At 41.5% G+C, this 23,582-nt stretch overlaps 1 protein-coding gene and 1 pseudogene across 1 annotated transcript; one reads left to right on the forward strand and one right to left on the reverse strand.

Annotated features, from left to right (window-relative positions):
* Positions 1-2,446: 2,446 nt before the first annotated feature.
* LOC140932970 (uncharacterized) lies at positions 2,447-4,038 on the reverse strand (annotated as a pseudogene).
* A 2,565-nt stretch (positions 4,039-6,603) lies between these two features.
* Positions 6,604-7,209, forward strand: LOC140932974 (uncharacterized). Its single transcript, XM_073382479.1, has one exon. It carries the CDS (start codon positions 6,604-6,606, stop codon positions 7,207-7,209), a length of 606 nt encoding a protein of 201 aa, XP_073238580.1.
* Positions 7,210-23,582: the final 16,373 nt, after the last annotated feature.

Consider the following 23,582-nt stretch of genomic DNA (forward strand, 5'->3'; position numbering starts at 1 on the left):
TTCTTTCTAGTTGCAAAAATAAAATAATGAAAGCAGATGATGTCTTTTATTTTATCAAGTTGAAAACAGTGATAATCCCATGCAAGGGAATCTGACAGTCTTGGATTCTCAATTCTGCGCCATGGATACTGTATTCTGGATTCTATGTCAGTGGAACTTAGGTTCTGGATTCCAATTATAAGTGGGATCCAGAATACTTGAGCTTTCTTCCAGATTCCAGAGCCCAGGATTCTAGATTCCAAGGAAAAATTTCCCAGATTGCGGATTTCCTTACATTGGGCGACAGTGACTCTAAGATAAATACGTTTTCTGTCAAATCAAAACCTGTCAACTGAGCATCTGATTACTGTATGCTAAGTGTGCATGTTGTTCTTGTCACGGCATGTTGTTCTTGTCACTAAGTAGGTGCTTGAAATTGGGGTCTGTGGACCAGGTGAAATAGTGGCTGGGATTTTAGTATTCCAAAACCAGCTGGGTATGATTGTGAAGCAGCTATAATTGAGTTCTAAAACATGGACAAATAACTGCTTCAAAGGCTGCATATATCACTATCCACTGAACAGACAAGAGTGGAAGGGACCTGCAACTTCTTGATCATGAGATTTTTCATGTAGCGATGACAAGGCTTTTGGAGAGTTTTGCACCAGAGTCTCCACCAGCATAGTGGGCTTTTAGTTGCCTAGTCGTGGCCAATGCGTTTCGGGTCACGTGGTGTCCTAAGCGAAATAGTGAAATAGTTTCCCGCCAGTTCACCTAAGAAACGTCACCGAAATGAAATGACTAAGAAGGCCTGGGAAAATGCAGCACAGGGACTAGGTAAGGCTTTTAACTTGTTTAGGTGTTGGGCTGTGAGGTTGAAGCTGTTATATGTGCTTCCTAAAATACTTCCAAAGTCTACTTTAAGTTGTTGTTTATTCTTAGTCATAGTGTCTGTATCATAATCTTATCATCAGAAATAATAAGATTAACCCAACTATTAAACTGATAATCGATTATAGTAGATTATAGTTATGTGACCCCTGTGGACCAATTTCAACACTGAAAATCATTTTGTAAGTGAACAAAACAAAAAACTTACCCCCCAAGCAGAGGCTTGTCTGTCGCATAGTTAAACCAACTAAACATCATATGAACTGCATTATGTGCCCATCAAAAAGACAACACAGGTGTATGTCCTTATTTATCAACAACCTTTTTGTTAATTTTCCACAATAATCAATTGAACATTTGTATAAGCAACACTCACTTTGCTTTAGGTTTCTGATCTGATAGATTATGATCGATAATGAGCACACCCCTACCAAGTCATGTACAAAAGGGCTCATCTGACGAGCAAAGCATGTTTGACTTAAAAGACCTATTATCCCCAAGCGAGAAAGCAACTTCTACAGCGCATGTGACTCAGATAGGACTATCAAATTTTTGACATGGCAAAGTGCAGCCCCAAGTCATATGTAAACTAAACCATAGTCAGGGATTAAAAAAGTTTTTGCTCTAAAAATCAAATCTATTTCTACTCTCTATGGACAAATCAGTCACGTGAATTCTGCTGTGTGCCAGGGTCTTCTCTCCTGCCGCCACCATATTGATAAGCGAGAAGACCTTGGGGGAGAGGTTGGATAAATTCCTCAATGGGTACCCCGTGGGTCTCCTCTTTCATTTTTCCCAGAACCTTTCTGTTTCTCTCGCTGTACAGGAAATGCTCTCCTGGGTGTAAGAAATCGCGATACAAATCGTCTGTCTTCACATCATAAAAAAGGCTGTCGGTGTCGGTAAACAACAACTTCGACAGCGATCCATACTTTGAGACCATTTAATTCTAATGGAATGATAGCGGCAAGGTTTTAAGAGAAGATGCGGAAGGAGGCCAAGACTGGTGATGCAGTCAGCTTAGTGAGTTTGTCTTGGTTTGTCAGCAGCTTAACATTCACACGCTCTGGCATGTTCTCCATCGTTTTGCTAAAGACAGCATCGTTTATGAGCTTGAAAAAATCTTTCTCAAAGTCATTCGAGGCTTGCTTTCTTTTCTAGGTATTGAAGTCGAAGTAACTCTTCAACCATGTACTCTGAGAAAAGCCCAGTGCTTGGTGAACCTTTGTTAAATTCATGCCAAGGTCTAAGTATAGCTTCAGGCTTTATTACAGAGATTTGGGAGTAGTTTAGGGACAGGTGTGCTTCCCAGCTGGTGCATGTCCTCATTCAACTGTTGACAATGGGGAGAAAGCATGTCAGAAGTAACTTCATTTTGTCCGGTGCAAGAGGGTAATCTGAGGGTTTATCGTGAAGGTCTGGTGGGTACTCCAAGTCGACTTCAAGAATGTAACCTTCTTCACTGTCGTCGGGTATAGTCATCACAACTAATTCCTGGATCTCATTTTCTGTTAACCAGAAAAAGGCATGAGTTGGGAGCTTCTGACTCATGGCCCACTATATAAGTTGTTAGCGTCTAAGTAAATGATACAGTTTTTTCCTTCGATGAGTCATAACCAGGGACGTATGGGTTGTTTGCTCTGCTGTCACGGTTGCTGATCATGGAGATACCGCCACGAATGCCCTCCTCAAAGAAAAAATACATATCAGGATCAGTAAATTATTCTAGCTCCACGTTAGACATCTTGAGGCAGGCGGACCAAGCCAGACCGGGAGAGGTGTAGTAATGAGCGGGGTCTAGACCATAGTAGTTCAAACAAATGCTTCGAAAGCTCCCAAACATCAGCTAACAGTGATATATCTGAGAGAAGGTATAGATCGTGGTTCTGCAGTTGAAAGGTTTCAAACACTGTTTGTGCATGTTGATAATCTTTATCGCTGTTGTTTTTGTCTATTAGCTGGAGGTAAAAGGCTTCTTTAGGAGGGAGCTGTTCTTCTTGAAACCTATCCATGCAGTCCATGTAATCGTAAGGATACACGCTTTTTCTCAACAATAGAGGAACTTTGCTTTCTTCAATGTAGTGCTTGAGAACGTGAACTTTACCATCTCCCTCCTTTGCTAGATTCTTCCAAAGCAATCGATTGAGAAGGAAATGTACTTTTCCATGTTGTTCGGGATGCAGTTAATTTATTTGTTCTTAAACTTTTTATCACCTTGCGTGATACGGTGGGAGTCATAACCGCTGAGGTTGTGCAGAATCACAGGCAAGCGATGTGACAGTGATTGGTGAATTGAAACTGTTCTTTCTCACAAGGTGTGAATTGCACAGGAACGGGGTTTAATTCTTTCTTGTTGTTGTTGTAATGATTTAAAAAACTTGCTGATGGCATCTTCTCCACAGTAGAGCACGGGAGGTTTACAGTAATCGAGCCTTTCGGAGACAACCACACAGGAGAATCCGCAGGCTTGATGACACTGGAATTTCTCCGATGATGTCTTGCTTGGGTCTGGAGAGGCGGAATGAATCTTGGTGGTAAGTCTCTCAAAAGCAGCGTGAATAACAAAGGAGACGCGAAGCTGCTTCTGAAATCTTTGAATTGGAGAAACATGTTGTCGTCATTCGGTAGTTCTATTCTCTGTGGACTGTGTTGACTGCAAAGTTGCTTGCGATCTTCAAGGACCTCTTCTCGGACAAACCCATGTCAGCAGTATGGACAGTAGTACATCCGACCCTTATACCACGTTTGACTTGAAAGCAGTCTGTTTAGACTTCCTATTAAGCAGTAATGTTCCCTCTTTCTCAAAAAATACAGCAGTAAGTTGACGTGAACATAACACCGTTCTTTGCTGATGTGAAGGGCAAATAAAGTACCAACTTGAAATCCAAACACGTTAACAGCGATCTTGTTTTGTTTCTCAAATGTCGGAATTTGGCACGCAGGCACAGGAGACTCGATACCAGCAAAGTTCAGTTCGTTTAAAAAGGGTCGATAGTAATGGATTCGTTCAGAGTTGAACTTGAAAGAGACAGGATGAAGGGCTGCCAAGACGTTCCATATAATACACTTGTTATCTTCCTTCTTGATGTTAACGATCACCTTCTTTTTCTTTAACTTTTTGGTTAGCAGGAGATAACTAGAACCTTTGAGCGGGGTATACTGGGCCATAGTCAAAGTGCAGAATTGCAGACAACGCCCAGCCGCTTCCTTCCTTCTGATAGGCTTCCTTCTGGTTCACTTTGTTCAGTTGGTCCTCAGTTTCATGAACGTTCACTATTGTCATGCAAAGACTACGAAAATGAGGTTCTGAGACAAAATCAGCTATCTACTTTCGGTTTGATAAACTCGACTTGAACGCTAACAAACCACTTGAGCCCATTCTTGATAATGAGTCCTTGACCAACTTGCTTTTGGAATTCACAGAATTTCTCATTTTCTAAACACTTTTCCTTACGATAGAATCTGCGGCGCCAATGTTGACATTCATCCGTTTTCTCTTAAGAGCGTTTCTTCATATGACGCTTCAAAGCATCTTTTCGATTGAAAGAATCGCCGCACCGTTCACAAACCAATGCGCGATCACCATGAACGGCTTGCTTATGGCAAACCAAGTTCGTTTCATGGATGAATGATTTTTGACAGATATCACAGATAAAACTCATCCTTATTTAATACTGGGAAAGCTCTGTTTGAACGATTCACACTTTTCGAAGGCTTACATTGAAATGATCAGAGTATAATATAGAACAAAGTATTTAGAATCTTCATACAAAATCTAAACAATACCAGGATCTAAAAAACTTTTTTTTTTGGCCAAATACTGTAATAGCTCATTGTAGTGTAAAAAGTTATTTTCAATACAGAAATTTCCACTTATATCGCCTTCAGTTTGTATTACTGCCTTTATAGCCTGGGTTTCGTACATTTTACTGACCCGTACACGCTCTTCGACTTTGGGAAAACACATATGTGAACTAATAAGAAAGCTTCCACCATAAAACAGTACTTGCTATTCTTGAGTGAAATAATATATAAGCATTTTAGACCCTTACTCAGCGAAACGAGTTACCGTATCTGAAAACAAATTGCAGTTTAAGGCTAGCGTTACGATGATAGATTATAAGAAGAGAATACTACTGTATGATACACGTTACCATTAGTTAACCTGTAGAATGAATCCTCATTAATCTGTAATCTGTATTAATAAATCTGTCCATACACTACATTACAAAATAAATAATTATTTATAAAATTGACCGATTTATTTAAGGTTTGGGCTAGCCTAAGCGAGGTAATACAGTCTTTTATTTTCGCCTATGACGTCTTAGCCGAGGCTCCATTAAGTATTGACCTATTTTTGTCTATGACGTCACCGAAACGCTGGATCTACAAGATCCACCCTAATCCACCCGACGTAGAACCCCTATTTTGTGTACTACTTTCCTGTTTGTGGAGCTCGACTTAACAGAAGAAAAAGAAAAAAACGGCAATAAAAAGGAACGACGCCAACATCCATCTATGAATTGAAGTATTTGAAATGCTCATCATATCTTGACCGAACTAGCTTGGTCAATGAAGGATTTCTTTAATAGCAAAAAGCAAAACGTTTCATGCGGGACCAGCGGGGAAAATCCCAAGGAGCAAAATAGGTCCATTTCTAGATGCAGCCAAAGGTAATTTACTGCTAAATCTGGCTTTTTGACATTTTTAACTTATTAGTTATTTCGGGAAGCCAGTACCTTTTTATTTATTTACTTAATATCATAACTACTCAAATAACTTAAATATCTCGTTTTGGGGTACAAAAAAATTGGTAGTCTTTACATTAGAGCCTAAGTAAGCTGAGAAATATTTCAAGACAAGTAAATTTTAAATTCTTCAAGTAAAAGGAAGTTTCACACATAACCTACCGTGTGGCACGAAATTTTTGAGATTTTTCCAGTGATCCGCAAAAAATATGCTCCCGCAAATAAAAATTACTGCAAACGTTTTTCCCGCACCGCAAAAATTTACTCCTGAGTAATTATTCTCTAACCTAAATTCTCTACACAAAACAGATACAGTACTAAGAAATCGTGTCTGTTCAGTTAAAATTTGCCTCTTAGAAACAAAACGTTATACAGTGAATTAATGTATTTATCACGGGTTATGCAACCTTTTCTTTGGGGTGTTACATGGTATGCTGTTCTATTGCTTCATTAGCGGTAGGCTATATACATTTCACTTGTTCTCATTTATATTCATTTGCGTCTTACGACCGTCCCTACGCCCTCAAAATTATGTCTGATGAAGACGTTACTTTAACAAACACAGATTTTCCTAGCAGCGACGTTTTGTTGCCTTCGCTTCCTAAACAACCTTCTAGCTTGTCTCAATCTCTCGAAGCTTCAGTACCAATCCAGTCCTCAGAATCCAGTGATATAGCGTTTGCGTTCTCCCTATTTAAGGATTATTTCGACAAGAACTTGGGCGCCTTGAAGCGCGATATTCAAGACGAGTCGTGTAGTAATGCCGATTCTGTAGGAAACATCAAGAACTCAGTGAACTTATAGTATGCCTTAGCGTTTTATATTACCGAATACTTTAGTTATCTTTGGCTAGCCACGAGCACATGTATTCATTCGTGTAAAGTCTGTTCCACAAAAAACAACGTTTGCTTAAACAAGATACATTTACGCGCGTGTCTTTACATGGTGGCAGCGAGAGCCAATCGCCTAAAAAATCAACAAGAGTATGGCACCTGGATTTTCGTTACCTCCGCCAGCATCCCTTAAAATACACGACCCCAACGTTGCAGAGAAGTGGAAAAAGTTCCTCCTGGCGTGGGAGAATTACGCACTCGCAACAGAGTTAAATAAGAAGGGTGAGCCTGTTCAAGTGGCCACACTATTAACAGCGACTGGCGAAGAAGGAAGAGTGGTGTATTCTACCTTCAACGATTGGACCGAAGACGGCGACGATAAGAAAATTCAGCCTGTGTTGAAGGGGCTCGGAGATTATTGCGGACCACGCAAAAATATTCCTTTCGAGAGATACAAGTTTAACCGTCGAGTTCAAGAGCCAGGTGAAACCTACGATCAGTATCGTACAGCTCTACGAAAGTTAGCGGAGGGCTGTATTTTTGAAACAATCACGCCTGACGAAATACTTCGTGACCGCCTTCTGTTTGGTGTTCGAGACAACAAGCTAAGGGAGAGACTCCTAAGAGAGACTAAGTTAACGCTAGAAAAAAACAGACGAAATCTGCAGGGCCTCGGAGAGTACGATCGCTCAAATGAAGCTTGTAAAGCAACCCTCGGGACAAATCAATGCAGTAACAAGTCAAAGCAAGAAGCCTGAACTCCCACGGAGACGAAAACGCCACGGCGACAAACATGCAACAAAAGAATATGGGAGATGCGGCACTTTGGTGATCAAAGAAAGATAGAACTATATCCGGCTTAAGGCAAGACATGCTTGAAATGCGGGAAAGTCTCACATTTGGCGTCTAAATGTCGCAGTAAGAAAAGAGATCCCAAGAGTGATAACAAGGATATACCTTTCAGAACCGTTGACAACGATAACAGCGAATTGGAAGTATTTTTCGCCGAGATGATCTCTGCAGTTGACCTAGTTGATGGCCAACTCGTGACCGTCAAATTGGAGTCAGGCCATTACCTACGGTTTCAACCAGACACATGGGCACAATGCAGCGTAATCCTGGTGAACCTTTACAAGAAAGCGACAAAGGATTGCAGTCTTGAACGCGTGACACCTTTGAATATTCAACTTGCGGCCTACGAAGGCTCAAAACAGCCAGTTGTGGGTCAAGTGCGCATCACCGTATGGCGTGACGATCTCAAGTGTAAACTTGATTGCAAACTTGTTGACAGCAACACGATCCGCCCACTCGTTGGGAGAAAAGCTTGCATAGGTATAAAGATAATAAAATACATAGACAATGACGAACTAAACAAACCACAAACAGGAAATGCTCCGGTTTACTCGCTCGAACGGGCAACTATGGAGAAAGTCACGCACGTACCTATCACCTGGGAAGCATTGATCAAGAAATATCCAGACGTTTTCGGTGACGGAGTAGGCAAACTTGCTGGTGAACACCACATCAGACTGGATAATACCGTAGACCCTATGTAAAATGCACCTCGACGCGTTGCTGTGGCACTCAGAGCCAAAGTTAAAGAAGCCCTAGAAGACCTTGTTAAACAAGAAGTTATCGCACCTGTGATCTCCCTCACAGCTTGGATAAGCTCAATGGTAACCGTACCCAAGAAAAACGGCAAACTTCCCATATGCCTAGACCCAAAGGACCTCAACCGTGCCGTACAACGTGACCACTACCCTCTTCCAACAATCGAAGACATTGCCACAGACTACACAGCGCCAAAGTATCCACAAAGCTTGACCAGCGAAATGGATTCTGGCACGTGGCTTTGGATGACGAATCATCGTACCTAACAACGTTCCACACTCCGTTTGGTCGTTACCGTTGGAGACTCCTACCTTTCGGTATCAGTTCAGCTCCGTAAGTCTTTCAGCGGAGAATGTACCAACTGATCGAAGGCTTGTCTGGAATTGAAGTCGTCGCTGACCACTTTAGCGTAATTGGCTGCGGGAACACTGTTGCAGAGGCTAACAGCGACCATGATAGAGCCCTTATCAGCTTCCTAGAGCGTTGCAAAGAGCAAGGTGTTAAGCTCAACACTGAAAAGCTTAACCTTCGACTGACAGAAGTCCCGTTTATTGGACATATCGCGACAGACAAGGGCTTGCGTGTCGACCCCGCCAAAGTTCGGGCTATAACCGAAATGCCAGGGCCAACAGATAAGGCCGGAGTACAGAGACTGCTGGGACTCGCACAATATTTAAGCGGGTTCCTTCCACGTTTGTCCGACATCACTAAGCCACTGAGATAGCTGACGCAGAACGAGGTCGAATGGACCTGGGGAACAGCTCAGGAAGAGGCACTGGACGCCTTGAAAAAAACTGTGGTGACTACCCCCATTTTGCGATACTACAACAACGCGGAGGGAGTTACGCTCCAGGGTGACGCATCTCAGTTTGGATTAGGTGCCGCCCTATTACAGAATGGTCAGTCTGTGGCCTGTGCATCAAGAGCACATACAGGTGCCGAAACCCAAATAGAAAAGGAACTGCTCGCGATGGTGTTTGCGTGTGAACGTTTTGAACCTTATGTGTATGGTCGTGACATAGTTCACATGGAAGCTGACCACAAACCTTTGGTACCGATATTTGTAAAAAAGCTCAACGCAGCGCCCAAGCAATTGCAACGGATGTTGCTGAGGCTGCAGAAGTACAGTCTTCGTGTGGCGTACAAAGAAGGGCGCGATATGTATTTGACCGACACCTTCAGTTGTGCATTTCTCCCAGAAGTTAATGCCTGTGAGCTTTTTTTGTACACAACTGCACTCTATTAGTCACTTCCGACTACTACAGCAATTTCATAGAAGTTGCTCGTCTCAAGACCGTGACGTCACGCAATGTCGTGAAAGAAATGAAAGCCGTATTCGCGCGGTATGGCATCCCGGACGTGCTCGTGACAGACAACGGCCCCCAGTTCGCTTCTGCCGAATTTTCTGTTTTCGCGAAAACTTGGATGTTTCAACATAAAACCTCTTTCTCCTAGCATCAACAATCGAATGGAAAGGTAGAAAACGCTGTTAAAACAGTGAAAAGGCTCTTCACAAAAATGCAGAGAATCAGGCCAATCAGAGTTCTTAGCCCTGTTACATTGGCGTAGTACCCCTACTGAAGGATTTGGCACCAGTCCCGCCCAGCACCTCATGGGACGTCGATGTAAAACGCTTGTACTTGTGGTTGGTACTCTGCTACAGCCTCGTTGCTCGACCGAAGAGGAGACGCGCGCTCTCATAGGCTCCAAACAGAGACAGCAGCGCCACTACAATTATCACGTACGGCCATTACAGCCCGTTGACCAGGGAGAAACTGTGCGCATGAAGCTGCCAGGACAGAAGACATGGAGCCCTGGTACCTGCCTGGGAACGTTTGGCCCTCGAAGCTATGAAGTAAAAGTTGGCGAGTCTATTTACAGACGCAACCGCCGTCAGCTTCATGATTCGTTCAAATGAACCACCCATCGTGAACTACAACGAAACTGAGCCTGCTATATCAAGCTCAGAGACTCCAACCCAAGACCAGCAAGTCAATCAGCCAGCTCAAGCACCCAACATCCAATCGCATCCCTCTCCGCTACGCAGATCAGAACGCTCGCGCAAATGGCCAGCCTACCTAACGGACTTTGTGACTCAATAAATTCGCATAAGCTAACAAACAGTTGTTTATCAAGCTCTAAGTTAAACACTTGTATTTAGTTTCTTGTTTTCTTTATAAGAGGAAAGATGTGACGAAATGTGGCTTGTCTCGGAAACCACAAGAACTCAAGGAACTTATCGTATGCCTAGCGTTATATATTACCGAATAGTTTAGTTATCTTCGGCTAGCCACGAGCACATGTATTCATTCGTGTAAAGTCTGTTCCACAACAAACAACGTTTGCTTAAACATGAAATATTTACTCACGTGTCTTTACAGTTTAGATTCGAAGGTAATAAGAAACAGTTCCTATTCAACTCCGACCTTGCAGAGAAGGTGAAGTTGGCGTCAGTTGCTCTCGGGAAGAGAAAATTAGATCTTGTTAAAACTCACCTGGAAGAACTAGACTTTGACATCAAGAAGGGCAACAAACCTATCATACTGGCAGACAAGTCCGCCGCCGGTTTGGATTTGGTGAACGAGTATTTATCTGACGAGTTGGCTAGCGGGTCAGAGGACGAAAAGTGCATCCGCCGTGCCAAGCAGAGGACCCTTCGCAAACGCAGCCAACGCTAACAGAAAGCGAAACCATCCAAACAAGGTTATTCACAACTCCAATCATCTACCGCAACCACCGCGTTTGCTGACCAACATTCATCATCCTACAGACCTATTTCTCGCACTTTTGGCGCTTTCAGCAAACCAAGGCCAAGTGATATTTGTTTCACCTGTGGCCAGCAAGGTTATTGGAGGTCTCAGTGTCAAGTTAATTCTCAAGCTAGGTCTTCAAGCTCCGGGCCGTCCTTTCCTAGTTCTTCTGGTCTTTAGGGCATTGGAGGTAAGTACGACCACAGAATTGAAAACTTTTTCTCCAAGGTTAGATATTAGCTTTACTCAATTTATTAGACATGTATCCTTCCTATTTGGCGTATTTCAAGGAAAAGGACTCTAGTTCATTAGTCGATTTCGATTATGATCGCAATCTATTTGAATTCTGTATTGCCAGTACTTAAGGGCAGGTTATTGGCACACGTTTTGTGCCAATAGTTTTGTTATCGATACTATTAAATTCGGTTCACAGATCCCACTCATTAGCACACCTTGTCAGGCACGTTTTTCTAACAATCAGTCAGCTCTTAATAATGCGTCTTTCGTGGAGTCGGCTATCGCTGAATTAGTCCACACTCACGCCGTTGTTGAGGTGCCCTTTATTCTACATGTCGTTAATCCGTTCTCTCTCGATAAAGTCTTCAGGCAAGAAGAGGCTTATTCTGGCCTTACGTCATGTCAATCATTTCATTTGGAAACAGAAGTTTAGGTGTGAAGATTGGAGAGTTTTATTATCATATGTTAATAAGGGCGATTACCTTTCTAGTTTCGATCTCAAGATTGGATATCACCATATCGGTATTTTTCCGGATCACCAAACTTTTCTGGGTTTCTCCTGGGTTTTTTTCTGCTACCGTTCGGTATTTTTGTTTTGCATCACTCCCGTTCGGTCTTAGCTCAGCCCCATACGTCTTCACCAAGTGTCTTAGACCACTCGTTAAGTTTTGGAGGTCTAACGGGATTAAAATTGTTGTGTTCCTCGACGATGGGTGCGGGAGAGGGGATTCACTGCCTATGGCCAAGGAAAATTCATTGTTTGTGCAATCATCCTTAAGCAGTGTGGGGTTTGTTGCCAACTCCGCCAAATCACTATGGAACCTCACCCAGGTGCTTGTTTGGTTGGGTTTAAACTGGGACGTATTTCCAAATTTATCGCTCTGATTGACAAATTTCTTCTATCCGCACCTTATGTTACGGCTCGGGATTGTGCCATTATCGCAGGTCATGTTATGTCCATGTCGCCAGTTTTGGTTAATCTGACTCGTCTCAAAACCCGTTTTCTTTACAAGGCCATAGAAGCCCGCCGTATTTGGGATTCCCGTTTTAATATCGGGCTTCATAATGATTGCCTCTCTGAAATATTTTTCTGGAAAAACAATATCGTTAGTCTTAATTCGAGACCTATTTTGCCTCATAATGCTCCCCTTTTGTTTAGCTATTCGGACGCTAGCAATGTCGCCTGCTGGGCTTTTGTTGTTGTCACTAATGAGGTGTCCCATCGTATGTGGACTGCTTGAGAAGCAGCTAAGAGCTCTACCTGGAGAGAACTTAAGGTTATACAATTTGCCTTAAGTGCATTCAAAGCCTTGGTTCGGGGTAAGTGTGTAAAGTGGCATTCTCACAGCCAAGGGGCCGTTCGTGTTGTGGACATAGGGAGTCCTGGTGCAGAATTGCATTCTATTGCGCTTGATATTTTCTATTTTTGTCGAACTTACAATATTAAACTTCTTCCCCAGTGGGTTCCCAGGGAACATAATGCTTGTGCTGATGCGATTAGCCACATTGTAGTCTTCGATGACTGGTATACAGCCCCCGAGTTCTTTGCACACTTGGACCGCCTTTGGGGCCCACATACAGTCGACAGGTTTGCGAATGCTGCCAACGCCTATCTTCCCAGACTCAATTCTAGGTTTCGCGTACCCGGCACTGAAGCTGTTGACGCATTTTCAATCTGGAAAATAATTGACTAGTCCCTCTCGTCCACTTCATTACAAGGGCGTTACTTTAGTCGTCCCTTATTGGCCGTTTAATGTGTTCTGGCGTTTCTTGTTCGCAAATGCAATTCAATGCCAACTGTACGTCCTTGGGTACATTCATTTTCCTGACCCCTCAGGGATTTTTTCCCTCGAGTGTCATAAATATTCACTCATTGGCTCAGACAGGTTTAACAGCGCAGTCCTGGCAGTCAGAATTGCTGCTAAGGGGCCTTAGTTCTTTCACGCCGAGTGGCTTTATGTTGGCCCACGTGTTTTTTATTCCGCTCGTCAGTTCATTTGTTCTTGTTTCGCATGAAACTAGCTCGCCGAGTGGCTTGTTTATCTTCGTTTTTGAGTTGGCCCATATGGCCTTAAATAGTTTGCATCCGGTCAGCGGCATTATCAAGCGTCCATTTTTTATTGTGAGTGTATGGAAGAATTTTGCCATGCATTTTTGTTCTTATCTTCGCAGAAGTACTCAAGGATGCCTTGCAGCCTAACTTTCAACAGGTTGAAGACAAGTTATTTCGGGCAGTGGTTCAGGATCTCCCCGCAGTTCTTCTTGAAACCAAAACCGACAGTACCGCGAGGAAGTACGAAAAGGGCTTCAATACTTGGAGAAAATGGGCTTCCCAGTTTAAAGAAATTGTAATATTTCCCGCTTCTAGTGTTCACGTTTCATTGCTTTTTTTCTTAGCTTGATTCAAGAATCTGCTTCTTGCAGTACTATTGACGAAGTCCATTATGGGCTCAAGAAGGTGCATGATTGAAACTAGCTCGCCGAGTGGCTTGTTTATCTTCGTTTTTGAGTTGGCCCATATGGCCTTAAATAGTTTGCATCCGGTCAGCGGCATTATCAAGCGTCCATTTTTTATTGTGAGTGTATGGAAGAATTTTGCCATGCATTTTTGTTCTTATCTTCGCAGAAGTTCTCAAAGATGCCTTGCAGCCTAACTTTCAACAGGTTGAAGACAAGTTATTTCGGGCAGTGGTTCAGGATCTCCCCGCAGTTCTTCTTAAAACCAAAACCGACAGTACCGCGAGGAAGTACGAAAAGGGCTTCAATACTTGGAGAAAATGGGCTTCCCAGTTTAAAGAAATTGTAATATTTCCCGCTTCTAGTGTTCACGTTTCATTGCTTTTTTTCTTAGCTTGATTCAAGAATCTGCTTCTTGCAGTACTATTGACGAAGTCCATTATGGGCTCAAGTAGGTGCATGATTTGGAAGGTCTACCCGACCCCTGTAATTCCTAGTTAGTTTTACCTTTAATAGAATCTGATAAGAGGCTTCTCAGTATCCCTGTTAAAAAGAAAGAGCCTGTGACCCCCAGGGTTATTCAGCTTTTATTTACTAAGTATGGATCGTCTTCAGCTAGTTTGTCTGATTTACGAGTGCTTACTTTGTGCGTTTTAGGTTATGCAGGGTTTTTCGTTTTACCGAGTTGGTTCAGTTACGCAGGTGTGATTTTCAGTTTCAAGATTCTTTTATGAGAATCTTTGTTCATCGAAGTGTGACTGTCGTTTACTGAGATGGGGCTTGGGTTGTTATGGCTAAAACTTTCAAGCATACGTGTCCTTATTTATTAGTTCAACGATATTTTGTGGCCGCTTCTTTTTCAGCAGACAGCGAAGAGTTCATTTTTCGCCCTCTTGTTTTCCTTCGCGGTACCGGAGCTTATAAAATGCGCGGGTCTGTTCCTTTGTCTTATACTAGAGCGCGGGAGATAGTGCTTAGCGCTTTCGATTCCATTGGCCTTCCCAAGCAAGACTACGGTCTCCATAGCCTTAGGGCTGGAGGTGCCTCAGCTGCCGCTAATGCCCGAGTGCCTGACAGATTGTTTAACAGACACGGCCGTTGTAAATCAGAGAAGGCAAAAGACGGCTACATTAAGGATAATGAAAGTGAAGAATTATTTCATATATACTTCACATTAAGGATAATGTTCAATCATTGTTGTCGGTTTCGTTGTCATTGGGTATTTAATCTTCCACATTTCCCGTTCTTTTAGTTCGCACACGGCTCGTGTTGGCACACCCCAATTGTGGAATTGTGGTTGCTTGTTACATGATAAATGTTTTATATTCGTTTGAGCGGGGTAGCGAATTATAATATAATTAACAATTAATGAATGAGGCTGAGTATCTTATGAAGAATTATGGAGATCGAGGAGAGTGTTATCCTCCGAGATACGAAAGCCGTCCCCTGGTCTTCTCGGTTAACGGTGCATTAACCTGTAGAAGACTGCATTTTTGACGTCATTTCCTCGTTAAACACAAAATTCTTCCAAATTTGGTCATCAGTAACTGGCAATGGTGAATTATGCGTGTGCTTTTAGCCAATCAGAATTGGGGAAATATTTTGAATGAATAATAAATGTATTTATCATGGGTTATGTAACCTTTTCTTTGCGGTGTTACATGGTATGCTGTTCTATTGCTTCATTAGCGGTAGGCTATATATATATTTGAGTTGTTCTCATTTATATTCATTCGCGTCTTACGACCATCCCTACGCCCTCAAAATCAAATAACAGTGACCAGGGGTTGTCAGTTTCTCTTAGACGTAGTTTTTTTGCATCCTGCTATATGAAAGGTTTAGTACGTTTTGTATGTTTAATGAATCATTCTTATACCAGCACAATTTAGATCATTTTGTAGGGTTGTTTTTCGTGCTGTAATGTTTTACATTTCCGAGTTTTCATTCTGTTTGTTGTATTATTTCCATTCATTTTGTTGATGAATGCATAATAAAGAGGGTCGCACACGGCTCGTGTTGACACACCCCAATTGTGGTTGCTTGTTAGATGATAAATGTTTTATATTCGTCAGAGCGGGGTAGCGAATTAGAATATAACTGGTTTTTCGTACGGTACGCATACCGTAGTATATGTATTTCTGTTGAGCCTACTCTGACAAAAACGAAAATATTATTAGTGCTGGGTTGTGGGTACTTTCTGAAAATCGCAAAAATTAATTCCCAACAAGAAAAATCAATCTGTCCTCATCGCAAAAATTAGTTCCCGCAAAACGCAAAAATCGCCAATCCGCAAAAGTAAACTTCCGCAAAAATTTCGTGCCACAAGGTATCCTTTTTACTTCAGGTTAACTAAAGGGTGTTTTCCCACGCAACATAATTAAGATTGATTGACATGCTTCGCCTTTCTCAAAGCTCAAGAAACTGCAAGTTCGCAAAGTTGGTTTTAAGGATGGTTTTCAAGTCACCTGAAACTTTTCTTGAATCGTTTCAACTTACCGACTTTAATGAGATGCAAAGTAAAGTAACTTGAGATTCAACTTAAGCCTTCACACACGTATCTTTGGTTGAGTAAAACTTCGCAGCTCTTAAATGGTACTTAACCGTATAGTGTATAGACTACCATTGTTGCAGTAAATATTTTGTTCCAGAATCCAAATTCCCCTTGAGGTAGCCTTCAAACGTATAATACTTAAAGATTATGCACCTGTCAATGTTATGCTGGCGGGGGGGAGGCAGGGCACGTTGTGGGGATTTGATTGTCTTTGTTGGCCCTGGGGTAGGGCATTTGACTGATCTTGTTCTCCCAGGGGAGGGGATATTTGGATCTTTCTTCACCTGACGTGGAGATATTTGACTGCCGACTCGGACGAAAAAGACGGAGACCGAACATATGTTTCCTACTTCCATACTTCACGCATGCACCGTACGGTCTGGAAAGATCTGAAAATCATGGAGGCCAAAGAGAACAAGCGAAAGCTGGGTGGATTTCACTGTTTTGTCAAATTTCGTTTGTTTTAGCGTGTTTTTGATCAATTGAACCTCTTAAGATACTGTGGTATCAAAGTAAACGGAAGTAAAGAGCAACCAAGTCGATTTTTGCAAGTACAATTGATCAGTGTATGGCTCATTCGCTACAATCACTGCAAGCTTATAAAAGTGACTTTCTTTGTACCCTTTACTAAGAACGGTAAATTTAAACTTGCAACATGTGGACTTTCTCCTAAAGGTTTCTGTATTCTACGCAGTGTAACACGGATTATGGTTAAAACGTATAATTGCAGCTGTAACAGGAACATGTATCTTTGGTGATGCAGCAACTTAATATAAATAAAGATTTCAGAGCTTTATTTGGAAATATTTTTTTTGTGCTTTTCTTGGGTCCAGCCTTGGGATATTTGACAGCGCAATGTGCAGCCCGGGGTGGGGAAATTTGGTTACATTTGACTGGAATGATTTGCCCATAGGCAGGGAATTTAACTGCAAATTTTTGAATAATGTCAAGTCCCTGCCCCATTCCCTGCCCCCCCCCCCCCCCCCCCCGCCCGCCAGCTTTACATTGATAGGTGCATTACTTTCGGGGTTCAATAGGAAGGTTAAAAGTTAACGCTACCTTCGGGTAGCCGTTTTTTTAGGCGGGGACCGTTACTTTTGAAATTCTACAGTCTATACCACCACAATCTCTTTGAAAAGATTACATAGAAGGTTAAATTTGCTGTGCGAACGTCGGCCTCACAACGGAACGATGTGAATGTGATAACTAATATTATACACTGCGTATACGTATCAGCTATCAGGCAAAGAAAATTAACTAACTATCCTTTAGAAAATTCTGACCAAAATTGCGTCAATTACACCTTAGGACACTCTCGTTATCCCAATCCAGTTCACCGCCCCCATAGCGGCTCTCTTAACCTTTTTGAAATTGACATCAATTTCAATTTTAAAACAAAAACTAAAAACTTCGAGCTAATAAAGGATCGCCAACAACAACCAAAAACAGTAAGAGTAAAACAGAAACAAAACTTGTAATTGATCAGTGAACATCTTCCGCATTAAGGGGCATCTCAGTAAGGTTATCATGAGCCCAAAGGCACACGGCTACCTAAGGATAAAAAGCTTGACCAAAGAAAATACTGAGAAATAGCTCCACGCGAAGCTGCACTATAAATCACATTTATCTTACGTTAACTATTGTTAACTCACCATTATCACTGAAACGCTTCTCACTTACGTGCCCGTGCTCTCCTCTTACACAAATCTTCCCACATAGACTTGTCACATCTCTATCATGCTGGCACTTGAGAGGCAATATGATTACCTTTCCTGCATTCCACCAGTCATGGTAATTTGCAGTGAAAGTTATATTTTCTTGTTCGCTATTAGCCAGTGTGTAGTCTTCACCAAGGTGCACGCTGACTCGAAGAATTTCACTGATGTAAATACTCTTCTCCTCCTGGTTAGTGGTGGAGCGTACATAAAGTTCTGTAAACCCTTCTTTCTTAAGTTGCAACAAAGTGGAAAAATAATCGTCTTCGCCATACAACTGGTAGATGTCTTGACTGACGAAGTGTAGGGCTAACAGAAAACAGTGGGGACTGTTCTCGTTTACCAACACTGACAATCTGTAATTAAATGGTCTCCATCCAAACCTTGAAGCAATGTTTTTGGGGAGAATAATGGTTGATCTGCTTAGTCGTAGCAAAATTGCAAAGAGTGAAAAATGTTCAGTTTCAATGACGACTTCAGAATTTGCCTTGTCTATCGTTGAGTTGTGCCTCATATATTTCCAGGCAATCCTTCCGTCTTTAGTCTTGCTAAAACGCCCATGCAAAACGAGAACTTTGTCGCACATAAAATTCATTTCAAACTTGGTAAGCAGCGTCACAGGTTTTCCAAAGTAAATACCACTGGGCTCGAGATTGATGATAGGTGCCCCGAACACGACATCGTTTTCAAGATCCCTTCGAACAATGAGTTCATAGTACTTGGATGGATCTTCGAGAGTCATGGTAACAGACAAGGGACTGTCAACAGCTCCCGGAGGAAAAGTTAGTGTGACACCTTCCAGAACGAGACTTCTACCCTCACTGGTAATGACACCGCGTAAAGTACGTTTAAATTCTTGCCCTAGTAAACTGGTTGTGATGCTCTCTGTCGAGATACCTTATAAAGTAAAAAATTATAAAATATCACAAAATACTTAAACTCATATCTAGTGCCAACGTTTTAGTGGGTAAAGAAAACATGGATTTTTTTTAAAAAAAGGGGGAATTCGGAATTTGAAGATTTAGACGTAAATGACAAGTTAGTTAGCAATCGTCATCAGCTGGTTAGGGTGTCCTTGAAGAGCATCAAGCTATGTTTCTGAAACTGTTGTTTCACCTGTGCTTTTCCGTAAGGAATCTGGGTGCTTGGTTCGACTACCACATTGATATACAAAGTTGGATACGTCTACCCATTTATCCTAAACCTGGGACAGCGCATTTTACCATCTCTGTCTATACCATTCGGCAAATCAGGAAATACAGTAGATAAGAAGCTCGATAACTCGAACTCTGATATCGCGACCTCCCCACCAACTCGAACTAAGTCCCATTTCCCTTGGAATTCACCCCAATTTTCAGTCATTTGCACTCGGTTAACTCGATCTTGCAGATAAATCGAATTCCTCAATGGCTTGAACTAATGAATTCAAAAGTCGAAATTTTGACCAGAGTTGGAGAAGGCTAGGTTGTTCCTGGAGTGAAACCAAAAGCGTGACCAAGTAAAAAAATAAGCCTTAGAAATTTATTTCCGAACATTATGTCGTAAGTCGAAAACAAGAGACATCAATGTTTATTTTTACTCGAGCAACTCTGTTGGTTGCCTTTAAAATGGTAATTTTGTGCCAAAACGAAATGAAACGTACATGTCTGGGATTCCTTTCCCTACCTCACTGAGGTTTTTTACCCCTACTCCCAGAGTTGTACTGGTAGACGGGCCAAAATATTCTGGCATTGATAGGTTCACGTTTGCTATAGGTATGGGACGTGCGTAGGCTGGAGAGCTGTAAGATGTGTCTTTGAAGAAAGGCCTTAAACATCAATTGGTCTGACAAAGTTCGACAAGCCCCTTTATCTTGAGAAACCCTAACGAAAGACTGGAGTCTTCCCTCTAAGCATCTTTTCACTGTCGATCGGTGAGTTAATATTCATCGTTATTAAGAATTTATTTTAAAATTTGCACTAGATGTATGATGGCCTGCGAAAACAGTCGTTATTCGCTCCTGGTCGCGTTTCACGAGAAATGACGTCTGCGACTCAGTTACAGAAATTCCAAACTGATGACGTAAATCAATGTTTGCGTAATAAGTCCGGTGGTCATGGGATTCCAAAGGGAAACTTGTTCAAATTTACGTTCTTCCTGGTCGATTTTGGCAGAGCGTTATGCTCATTCGCGAACGAGCTTCGTCCATCAAATGCTTCTTCTAGAGAAGAATATATTTTACAAATAGATTCATTGCGTTTACATTTGACCTTTGTGGCCTTTTGTCTGTCATTCGTAAACAATAGCTATATAACGATGTAACTACTCCGTTGCCAATCTGCGCCTACGACCGGATTCCGGACAGATTTTACGTCATCAGTACGGAATTTCTGTCGCTGAGTTGCAGACGTTCCTCCTGACGAAACGCCCCCAGTGCCGAGGAGCGAGGGAGAAACGGTTGTCTTCGCAGCCTGCGTAGTAGTTGTGGGCGCAAGAAAGAACGGGGCGCGCGAGGGAGTATGTGGATCTACTCAGCTGTGGGCAGTGTTTCGTGTTTTCACTCATGTACAGCAATACCCAATTTCGCACAAAAAATAGTCTAAATTTAGAATGAAAAGAGCAGGTAGGGTTACGCAGAAGCATTCAAAATTGCTCTTGCACACTATCTTTATCGCTCTTTTTATTTTTCATTTAGAGTCAAATTGTAGTTGTATTTTAAGAGTCATTGTTTTAACGTTTACTGCATTTCATCCCTTGGCTTTTGTATTTCAAGCCATAAATTGTAATAAATATATTTAAAGTACCTGTGATTATTTCCTTGCCTTTTCCTTTTGCCTCTCCCTGTGCCTCTTTTCTTGATCCTTCAAGCTAGATATAAAGGTTAATAATAAATCAAGGTCCCGACACGGCTAGATGGCACTACAACCTATATCAATTGATATACATCCATCCTTTGCAAGTATAAGAAAGCGTGTGTATGTTGAGTAGTTCAAAAACGGGAAGCAGTCCGGATCATTTTGCGCCAAAGAAAATTCCCCGATGTTCTCAGAAAAACGAAAAAAAAAAAAAACAAGGAACTATGCATCCTTGGCATGGCGGCTCAACCGATCAAGCTCTTTTTCCGATCTTATATGTTTCGGTACTTATATGAATAATTAAGACTGAAGTTCGGGATGCCGTACAGAAACCAACAATTATACATATTAAATTTAAACTCCATTGTCTTTATTTCAGAATTAATTTTATTGCTTGGGTCAGCTTGGGGCCTGATATCAGCCAGTGATTTCTGATCTACCTCTAACCTATATGTAGATTATATTGGGAAAATCATGTTTAGTAACTATAGGCCACTTAAAACAGTTACTCTTGATACCTGTTACAAGGTTACATAAATTATTCTTGTTATCCTTGCCTACAAACATTGAGCAGGGGTAGAATAAAAAAAATTACCTTACAAAGGTTGTCGTGCAGCTGAGGGGATGAGGACTGCCTTTTTAACCGCAAAATTTCGTAGTCCTCAGAATCCAGATCCTTAGTTAGTTTGACTTTGTGGCCTTCGAAAGCAACATTTCTTAGTAGTCCGTGTGCTTTTAAACAATCACTGCACATAAATAACCCGCAGTCAAAACAAACGCCTGTCTCGGTCCGCACTTTACTGCAATTGGAACAACTGATCCCGCTTCCATCATCTTTGGGCGTTGATGTATCGACAACTTCCAGTAGAGAATTGACCAAGAAATTGCTCTTCAAATCTTCGAGTTTTGAAGGCGTTCTAAATTCTCGCCTGCAAGTAGGGCAAAAAAATTTTCCATTCTGTTCTCGTATCGAAATGTGTTGGTGCAGGCAGTGATGGCAGAAAGTGTGGAAGCATGCAAGTGTTCTGGGTTCTGTAAAGGAGCTCTGACAAATGGCACAAGTGACAATTGCTGCCACTCTTTCGAAGAAAGGTTCCATTGTTATCGTACAAAATAGATAGTAAATTACGCGGATGTAGTTATTTTTTTAATGACACCTGAAAATTGAGAAAAAACATATCACATTTAATCTGGGGTCCAGCAAAGGTTTCGCGGGTTGTGGGATGAGGTTGAAAATTGAGGTGGCTTGTCAATGCGAGAAATTTTAAAGGCAAGATACTAGGAGGGAGAGACCTGAACATTGTTCGGTTTAGTGGGTCAAAATTGTGATTCGAGCCCTCAACTCCCACTGGATTTGCACCAAATTTGCTCAAAGGAAATATGAAGCAAAAAGTGCAGACTAAGGTGTAATAGCAAGTAAACCACAGGAGGTACAGTAAATTAGGGGGCAAATTTTGTTTTTAATCTAAGAGAGTTTGCACATTTTACATCATACAATTTTCCCTGTTACTTATTAATTCATTCAATTATCATAGTATTCAATCAACCTGAGTCAGAAGGAAACTAAAAGTGATCTCTTCGAACCTAGTTTTGGAATTTTTTAATCCCTTTGAGCTGACACTTTGCAGGGAAATAGATCTTGGTATTCCTAAAAAATCGTATTTCTTTGAGTTTTCGGTTTCCGGCGGGAAAAAGATGACATCAAATTGAGAGCAAACATTAATTTTTGACTTTTGAAATCAGAAGTAAGCAATCTTGAAACACCACTCAGAGGTAAACCTACATTTTAAAGAAAATTGAAAAGATCATCTGTTTGTAAAGAAATGGCTAAAGATCGACAATGTTTCTAAAAATAGTAACAAAATAGGGACATATTCCAAATTCACAGCTCAATAATTTCTCAACCAATAGACCTTTGAAAATACTTTTTCACATTTGAACTCATCTCTGCGTGCTTTTTCAAAGTTACTTACTTTGTGTGTCAAAAGTCGAAAATTAATTTAACTGCAAATCTTATGACGTCACTTTACCACCCGTAAAAATCGTTAAATCGAAAATTCAAAACACATGCGATGAAAATTGCATATTCCCAGACTACTTTTCGCAAGCAGCTGACCCGGCGTGAATTCCGCCTGCCGGATAACTTCGCTTTTCTAAATGCTGCCCCATTTAATAACACTTTGTCAAAACTAATTTCAACAGCCAATCAGAATAGAGGAGTAATGCGAAACCTAGTACGTGTATCAATTTCCCTGTGCATGGCGAGCGGAGGTATGCCGAAAAAGTCAACAAAACCAGGAAAATCATCAAGCAAGGTTGCAAATGATTGTTGAAGTTTGTATACATGTATTTTGAAAGTGAAGTTCGGGGATTTTGCCAAAACATCGTATGCTTGAACGGAAAACTTGTTTCAACGCTGACAGTAGAAATTATCACTGGAAAGTTCCATAGTGTACACGGTACCACAAATGATCCTCGAACGTTAATGATTCCCAAAATGGAGCGCAAATGATCGCGTGAAAAATTGAGAAATGGAATGGATCTTAGTCGGCTATTAGATGAAGAATGGAGTTGTTTACAACGTAACTTGCGAGGGTAAAAAGGAACCTTTTCTTCTCGCCTTCTAAAGAAAAAGGGAAGGAGGACGCCAAATCACAGGTTAGTTGATACAACGCGTAAAAAAATGGAATAAATCTGAAAAGGATGTGGTATCAACCGCGTTCTTCCTTTGACAATTGCTTCAAATTTCGTTACGTCGCTGTAAAAATGTAAGACAGGCAGGACTAAGTCTATTATTTTAACGCCTAGAAGCTCAACTTGTCTACTTAGGAATAGAAACCTGGGTATCCTCTACTTTATTGACTTGAATGATTTTTTTGGGGGGGAATGTTGAGTTAATTCTCAGAATATTTAACTTTGATTTTTCTCTGAAGTATTAATTCTACTTGGTTAAAAGCAAAACATCTGCATAGCTGA

The sequence above is a fragment of the Porites lutea genome, chromosome 4 (genome assembly GCF_958299795.1).
Source record: "Porites lutea chromosome 4, jaPorLute2.1, whole genome shotgun sequence".
NCBI classification, from domain to species: Eukaryota; Metazoa; Cnidaria; class Anthozoa; order Scleractinia; family Poritidae; genus Porites; species Porites lutea.